This window comes from Coffea arabica, chromosome 1e (genome assembly GCF_036785885.1).
Source record: "Coffea arabica cultivar ET-39 chromosome 1e, Coffea Arabica ET-39 HiFi, whole genome shotgun sequence".
Lineage (NCBI taxonomy): Eukaryota > Viridiplantae > Streptophyta > Magnoliopsida > Gentianales > Rubiaceae > Coffea > Coffea arabica.
This window is the reverse complement of record NC_092311.1, coordinates 48,746,637-48,754,708: the sequence shown is the minus strand read 5'-3', so window position 1 is coordinate 48,754,708 and position 8,072 is coordinate 48,746,637. Positions and strand designations below refer to the sequence as shown.

At 36.6% G+C, this 8,072-nt stretch overlaps 1 protein-coding gene across 2 annotated transcripts; it reads left to right on the top strand.

Annotated features, from left to right (window-relative positions):
- The first annotated feature begins 2,406 nt into the window (after positions 1 to 2,406).
- On the top strand, positions 2,407 to 7,828 carry LOC113710025 (abscisic acid 8'-hydroxylase 2). 2 transcript variants are annotated; one of them, XM_027232874.2, is made up of 8 exons: positions 2,407 to 2,746; positions 2,876 to 3,194; positions 3,365 to 3,517; positions 4,174 to 4,425; positions 4,615 to 4,704; positions 4,811 to 4,996; positions 5,749 to 5,867; positions 7,582 to 7,828. In XM_027232874.2, the coding sequence occupies exons 1-8, from the start codon at positions 2,514 to 2,516 to the stop codon at positions 7,682 to 7,684; spliced, it is 1,455 nt and encodes a 484-aa protein (XP_027088675.2). In that variant the 5' UTR covers positions 2,407 to 2,513; the 3' UTR covers positions 7,685 to 7,828. The 2 variants fall into 2 exon arrangements, with proteins under 2 accessions (XP_027088675.2, XP_071916492.1); XM_072060391.1 differs by having other exon boundaries at positions 2,469 to 2,789.
- Positions 7,829 to 8,072: the final 244 nt, after the last annotated feature.

Genomic DNA, 8,072 nt, shown 5'->3' with positions numbered 1-8,072 from the left:
ACTAGAGCTGGTAATAGCCTTGGGGTGTGAGTGACATTTGTATAGACAGCCTTTTCGTAAACTTTTACCAAAAGATATGGTTAAAAAGGGAAAAATGAGAAAAACTTGAAGACCCCTTCTCAGAAAAGGGTTGGGTTAGGTGGTAAATTGAAATAAATTGTAAATAGAAGATCATATGTTCTAGTAGGGGTGGGTAAAATTACCCGCTAATTCGAAAACCCGCCATATCTGATCCGATCTAATCCGAAAATTAGAATACCGGATCTGTATTATTTGATCGGATCAAAAGAGAGTCAGGTACTCGCTTAAACGTGGAAGCGAGTTAGGGTCACATAATTAAAAATTCGCAAGTACCCGACCCCTTAAGGCTCTTACCTGCAGAGTCACGAGCTATATATATATATATTTTTTTTTTTTATTTTTATGCACATACTATAAAATAATATTTTTAGAGTTAAATAAGTAATTTCATTGAACAATTTGAATTACAAATATGAAAGATTATAGTTTATTTACAATATTCATTTGTAGAGATCATGATCTTAAGTTTTATAGAAAAGAGTAGAATTAATGTGGAACGTATATTTAAAAAAAAATATTACTTATTTCAAACTTTTATTGATTTTGAATTCTTTTAATTTTTCTTATATTCTCTTCACACGCTTGTTTCTTGGTGGGAGACTTTTTGAAAAAAAATCTTTATTAAATCTTAGATGAATGTATAAAATATAAAATTAAATTAGTATAATTTTTTTTTTAAAAATGAAATGATAAGTGGGGTGGGACGGGTACCCATTGACCCAACTCAATCTCAGCAGATATCCTATAATCGGGTACCTGCTGATATGCGAAGTGGATAAGGGTCAAAAAATGGATGACCTGTAAGGTGTGGATCGGATCAGCCAAATGGTGCACAGGACGGGTATTCGACCCGTACCCACCCCTGGGTTCTAGACCTCCTATTTACCAAAAAAAAAAAAAACTTTCCCCTCTTTCCTCTAGAGTTTTGACAGAAGAGTTCCCATTTATTAAGGTGATCGTTTAATTGTGAGAGAATAATATTCATGTAATTTGTAAGGATAAACTCTGAATGTAGATCAGTTATAATATTAATAATGAACTAGTACAAACAAATACATCTTGGATGTTTTAACCTTCCGGTAAGGTTGACAACCCAATGATCATGAATTAGCTGTAAAACCTTTCGCATTGTAGTGGGATTATGTTCACAAACTTATCTTTCCAACGCCAATGGGGACTTAGATTAAGGATTTCAAAAAATAGGAGGACCTTGATCACAATCCAAAGAATTTGCTACAAACTTAGGTCTTATTTAATAACTCTACTTAATGTTAAAAATTAATCTATCTAGAACATTTTGAATTCAGCATGTTTGATAACAAAATGCCTTACCATTTAATGTATTAAGCACTAGTTAATTTATGTACAAACTTTTACTTGAAAATTTTTCACTGAATTTTCTAAATTAACTACACATACTATAGCTCTCATACATATAACACACTCTCGTACATGCTCTGACACAAAATACACTAGCTATCGAGGCACGCTCAATGCATATGCAACTTTTCAAAAAATATTTTTAATTGAAAGAATCACAAAAATAGTACAAGTAAATATAACTATTTTATGTAATATGTAATAAAAAGTGTATTATAGAGAAATATGTACAAGTGGAAGAAAAAAAAAAAACCATTAGCAAGGGAGAATATGAAAGTTGAAGGGAGGCAATTTTGGTTTAATAGGATTTGTATGTTAGTTGATAATAGAGATAATAATTAATGGATAATAGAGATAAGATTTAATGGATAATAAAGATAAAGGTAAATTTGAAAAACAAACAAAGTTAACACCTACACAGACTTTATTATTGTAAAGATATTTGTTCTCATTTTGTTCACACGTACTTATGCAAAAATACACTCTCCCATACATATATGCACACTTATACACCATCTCTAAATTATTTCATTATTTTCCATCTCTCTCAAACATGCGCATGCACACCTTCCTTTCTCTCTAAATGCGCAAATAAAGGCAAATTTTTAATGAATAAAAACATAACATTAATGTGATATTTAAATTCAACACTATAATTTAATTAGTTATCAAATAAATAAGGAAAAAAACATAACATTCATGTGATATTTTATTTAACACTATAATTCAACTAGTTATCAAATAAATATAATTTAATCAATTCAATAACTTAATACTTGCAACATTCCAAACTTCAGTCTGGTTAATGGGCCTTAGTTGCCAGGGTGGAAAGAAGATAAATCTAATACCAGTAGTGCTGTTCGAGTTAACGCGAGTTATTGACGTCTGTCCTGAATCCTGATCTCCAAGGCTCCACCCCGTGTCTATATATATCTCTTAGCCCTCACAGTTTCACCCTATCCACCACCAAAGAGGAAACAATACAGCTTAGTAGCTTACCGACCCGCCCTCGAGTGTCCACCTTAGCCTCTGCCTCTCTGCCACCTCTTACTATGCAACTCTTCTTCTCACCGACCTTCGATACTTCCCCCTCCTCCGTCCTATCTCTTCCGTTTAATGTCGTAATCTGTTCGTTACTTCTGCTAGTACTCATATTCCGGCAATGGCGCCCTTCCAAGCTCGCCAAACGTCTCCCCCCCGGCTCAATGGGTTGGCCTTATATTGGAGAGACCCTCAAGCTCTACACTCAAAATCCCAACTCCTTTTTCTCCACCCGACAAAAACTGTAAATGATTGTTGCATTAACTAAAACAACGTTAATCAATCATGTATTCTTGCAAAATCTGTACTTTTTGTTTTTTCCCTTAAGTTTTATTTCCTGACAGAATATTACTTACGTTTTTTTTTTTTTAAGGTACGGAGATATCTTCAAGACTCACATACTAGGCTGCCCATGTGTGATGATCTCGAGCCCGGAAGCGGCAAAGGTGGTTCTTGTGACTCAGGCTCATCTTTTTAAGCCCACGTATCCGCCTAGCAAGGAAAAAATGATAGGACCAGAAGCTCTATTCTTTCATCAAGGACCCTACCATTCCATGCTCAAGAAGTTGGTTCAGGCTTCATTTTTACCTTCTGTTATCAGAGAATCTGTCCCGGAAGTCGAGGGAATTGTTCTCAAGTTCCTTCCAAGCTGGGAAAATACAACCGTCAACACTTTGCAAGAGATGAAGAAGGTAGCATTAACTAACAGTTCTGAACCGAACCACAAGTACTCAAGTAGTAGTGTATCTATCTATTTTCAAGTGTCTAGTGTTAAGAATTATTAAGAACAGCAATAATTTTTTTTTTTTGCTGAAGGATTCTTTTTTAAAAAAAAAATTTGCTTATTATTTTGGGTTTCTAGTATGCTTTCGACGTGGCGGTATATGCGGCATTTGGGGACATGAGCAGGGAGGTGGAAGTCAAAGGAATTAAACGGTTGTACCAAATGCTGGAGAAAGGTTACAATTCAATGCCTCTGGATTTTCCGGGGACACCTTTTCACCAATCAATGAAGGTATAGTAGCATTTACCATCTGGAATCCAAGATATAGTAGGCGCTAATAAGAAATTTGCATTAAACGTGTTAACCGGACTTACGTGTGAAGCATTCCATGTCTTCACATGAAACTCAACGTAAAATGAAACGTGTAGACAGATTTGTGGGATCACAAATTCCTAACTTGATTCAACCTTTCTTCCTCCATTAGTTTGGTTAGCACTACTGCTGCTACATGTATGTACCATGTATTGAATATAGGAGGGTTGAAAGTAGGAGGTAGGATGTTTAGATCGATGAACAAGCTAGTCTTTTTAATTTGTTTTTCTTTTCAACGAGTATTGAATAATAACATTTGCTGCATTGATGGGTCAATGTCAGAAATTTTGCTACATTAATTAATTATGAATATCGCTAGGTTCTTGTCTACAAGTACACACGTAGTACAGGAATAAGGCACATATAAATATACTCCCATCATATATTCTATTGTATCTCTCTCTCGTGAAGATGTGACTTTTGGGTCATCTTCGGCCTCTTCAATTTTTTTTTTTTTTTTTTTTTCATCAAAAAAACCGTACGTGAAGTTTTTTTTTTTTTTTAAGAAGAAGAAGAAGAAGCGAGTAGTGCAATAATATTAATTCACAATATTAATTGTTGAATATATGGCACAGGCAAGAAAGGTCTTGACTGAGACTTTGAAAACATTAATCTGGAGGAGGAGATCAGAGAGCGGAAAGCATGGCGGAGGATTGTTGGAGATGTTTCTGAGAGCCAAAGACCACAAATTTAATCGACTCACCGATTCTCAAATTGCTGACAATATCATAGGAGTCATATTCGCTGCTCATGATACCACTGCCAGTGTCCTTACGTGGGTGCTCAAGTACTTGCATGATCATCCTCATCTTCTCCAAGCTGTCACGGTGAGTAGTACGTAGTAATTACTTTTTTACTTTCCTTTCCTTTCCTTGTTGTTACTACTAGAAAAATTTGGCTCTTTTTGCATTATTCTAGTGTGATATCATCAAGTTTCTTTTTCGTTCCACAAAAAAAAAAAAGAAAAGAAAATTGATCAAAGTTTCCACTGATTTTTGCAACAATTTATTTGACAGCGGGAACAAGAAGAAATTAGACGAATTCGAACTGGAAGCAAACGAGGGCTAATGTGGGAGGATACTAGGCGCATGCCCCTGACTAGTAGGGTACATTTCACAAACCAATTGATTGATTATTTGTTTCATAGTAAGTGATTCATATCCCACAGGGAAATAATTGAAAACGGATCATTAATAAGAAGATGCATTTCAGGTTATCCAAGAAACATTAAGAAGTGCAAGCATTCTGTCATTTACATTCAGAGAAGCAGTCCAGGACGTGGAATTTCAAGGTTATCTCATCCCAAAAGGATGGAAGGTTCTTCCGCTATTCAGAACCATTCATCACTCTGCGGATTTCTACCCTCAACCTGAAAAGTTTGATCCTTCGAGATTTGAGGTGCATTCCCCACCCCCACAAAAACCCTCAACTAATCTACTGTTATTTTCCTGCTGGTCGGTAGAATACGTTTATCAAGTGAGTATTCTAACGAAAAAATATAATTTAATCTACATTAACTCACCACGTTTCCCTGGAAATTAATAATAATAATAGGAAAGGTAGTTTGTGTTATTCTAATAGGAGGATACTATCACCCCAATAATTAGGGAAAGCGTGGAGAGAACTAATTGCAAGTACATATGAATATGCGTGTTGTCTGTCAGTACCCCTAAAAATATTCTCAGCTGACTCTGCACAAGCTCAAGATGCAGAATGAGAATGAGAATGCAGCTCATTTGCTCTTATCTATCCCATTCTTCCCATTGTAAGAAATATAAGGTTGTCAATCTTCGGATTATCTTGGCACTGTCCTTTTCAAGTTTTTTTTTTTTTTTATGTGGATCTTCTTCTAACTTTGACAATTGGATCAAAAATCTTTCAAGTATCAAATCACGTGACCTCGTTTTTTGTATGGTAGCAATGCTTTTACAGCCTCATAATCTTGTTCAATGAAATGTGCATCTCTCTGCACTGTTTACGTAGAATGATAACAACCTCTTGGATTTAAAATTTGAAGAAAACACCAAAATCCACCTATTGCTTCCTGCTTTACCTATTGTTGTAAATTGTAATTTATTATTACATTACACACCCAAAAAAAAAAACCCAAAAGAAAAAAAATTGATAAAATTGAGGGTGTTTAATTGCAGGTTCCTCCAAGACCCAACACTTACATGCCATTTGGTAATGGGGTGCATTCGTGTCCAGGAAGTGAGCTAGCTAAGCTTGAAATGCTTATCCTCCTCCACCACCTCACTACCACTTACAGGTCTTACCTTCTTTGATCTTTTCTTTTCTTTTCTTTTCTTTTCTTTTCTTTTCTTTTCTTTTGCCTCCCTCTCCTCCTCTTGCTCTCTCTCTCTCACACACACACACACAAAACACGCACAACACACACACATTCTATATCTACACACATAGTGATAGTACTACGCGGAATTGTGCAATTGCATGTGCACGTGTATGTTTGCACTACATAAGTTAGAACTTGTAGAGTGTGGGTAGGTTTAGGCTGGACCTATCGACCTAATGCTCCTTCAGCATTGGAAGTGGTCCTTCAAAATCCTCAATGGAGACAAAATCCTTTTGGTACCATACCAATACCACCATTTTGATTTTGTCCCCAAGACCCAGAGGCCATAAAGATTTGTTGGAATATATTATGAAATTCTGTGATTTTTCCCAAAATCGTCAGCCTCCGGTTATCTGCTGCATATGAGATCAAAAAATGCAACTCTGGCTCCAGATGGCATGCATGCATCGTCTCATGTATTTACATCCACGTAGATTCATTCATTCTTTTGACTGAGACTGAGACTCAGACTCAGACTTGTGAGGCTGTGAATCTGAGGTAATCGGTGTGAGTATCAAAAATAACCAGGAGCACCAGATATTGATTCATCATCGAATACCTTCGCCACAAAAAAAAAGAGAGAGAGAGAGAGATTTGCCAAACAAACATCTTTGCTTGTCGCAGAAAAATTGATTAGGTGGCCCCATGTTGTTTTAGCACCATACCGTACGTGGCATGACCGATTGGAAGATAAATGAGGAAAATTAGGAGCATTTAAAAAAAAATAGAACAAAGGAGATCAAACGTACATCACATCAACTTTATTTTGGTAGTCCACCTACCTACAACCATGCAAGATGATTGATGTTTAGCACATTTCTGTTGGTTACAAGAATTTGTCCCACTTATTTTTGGGATTGTTGTGGATTCACTAGTAGAATAAAGATGAACAGAAAAATTTAGTACATTTGCACATGGAACCCATTAATATTGTAGCTAATTCAACTCTTTTTCTTCGGGATAGGCAATGCAAGACATGCTAATTGCGCCCCTTTTTTTTTTTTTTTTTGGGATAGAATTCCTATGGCGCATATTTTTTACTAGTTTATGACGTTACCAATTTGAAATTGCCTTTCACGCTATGGTCCATAGGCACTTTATTTTCTCAATCTGTGGCAGAAATCTAGCTCGCTGTCATATCTACTGTGGTTCTGCGTCCCTGATTGCCAAACTTTGGCTGCATTCTCTCTGCTACTAAATCTTTCTACCATTATCGTTCTACACATGCTCATCATTTACTCTGCCTTTCCGCCCATCTTGACCTAACGTCAAGAGTAACAGTTGTAAGAACATCCATGGTGCAAACTCGTTCGATATGATCACTGCAGCTTGATCATCACGCAGCCTACTGTGCCTGTACTGTAGCAGAACCACAACTTTCTCATGCACATCTCTATTCATTTGAAAATCACTGAAACTTTTGAAAATCTAAATTTGAAGTCTTTTTTTTGCTAAAAAAGGGAACTTTAGGGTGTGAGTCAAATCCGGACATCTTGAACAAGATAGCAGTAATTTTATAGGCGCACGCGTAATCATGGGATTTCGTGTAAATTCTTTACTATTACAATTCCCTCGAGTCCATTTAAGCATGTATGTAAACCTGCTATTTATATATTTTTTTTGAGTTCAGATGGAAGGTAGTTGGTGAAGAGGAGGAAGGGATACAATACGGCCCATTTCCTGTACCAAAACGAGGTTTGCCGATAAGGGTTCATCGACGGAAGGTGACATGACAACCCAGTCAGCAATTATTCGATACTACAAAAATCCGTAACTAGTTTGACAGCAAGGCCAAAACCCAAAGAACAAGTGGGGACGAAAGTGTGATTCCCATCGAGTCCCTTTTCGGGTTTTTTTCCTGTAAGATTTGTGCAAAAGATGCTCTGCCATTCGCCCCGACTGCACTTGGGTGTCCGCATTGACAGATGTGGGGGGAACGGTGGGGTTAGCTATTTAGCCGTTAATTGTACGGTCGAATGCAGTTGTAGTTTGTCGGAACCTGTAATTTAATTTGGCTTGGGGGAAGCATGCGTGCATGTGAACACAACACAGAGTGAATAATAAGGACGTGAATGGTAATCAAAAAATCAAGCCGGGTAATTGTCCTTTCCCGCCTGCCTT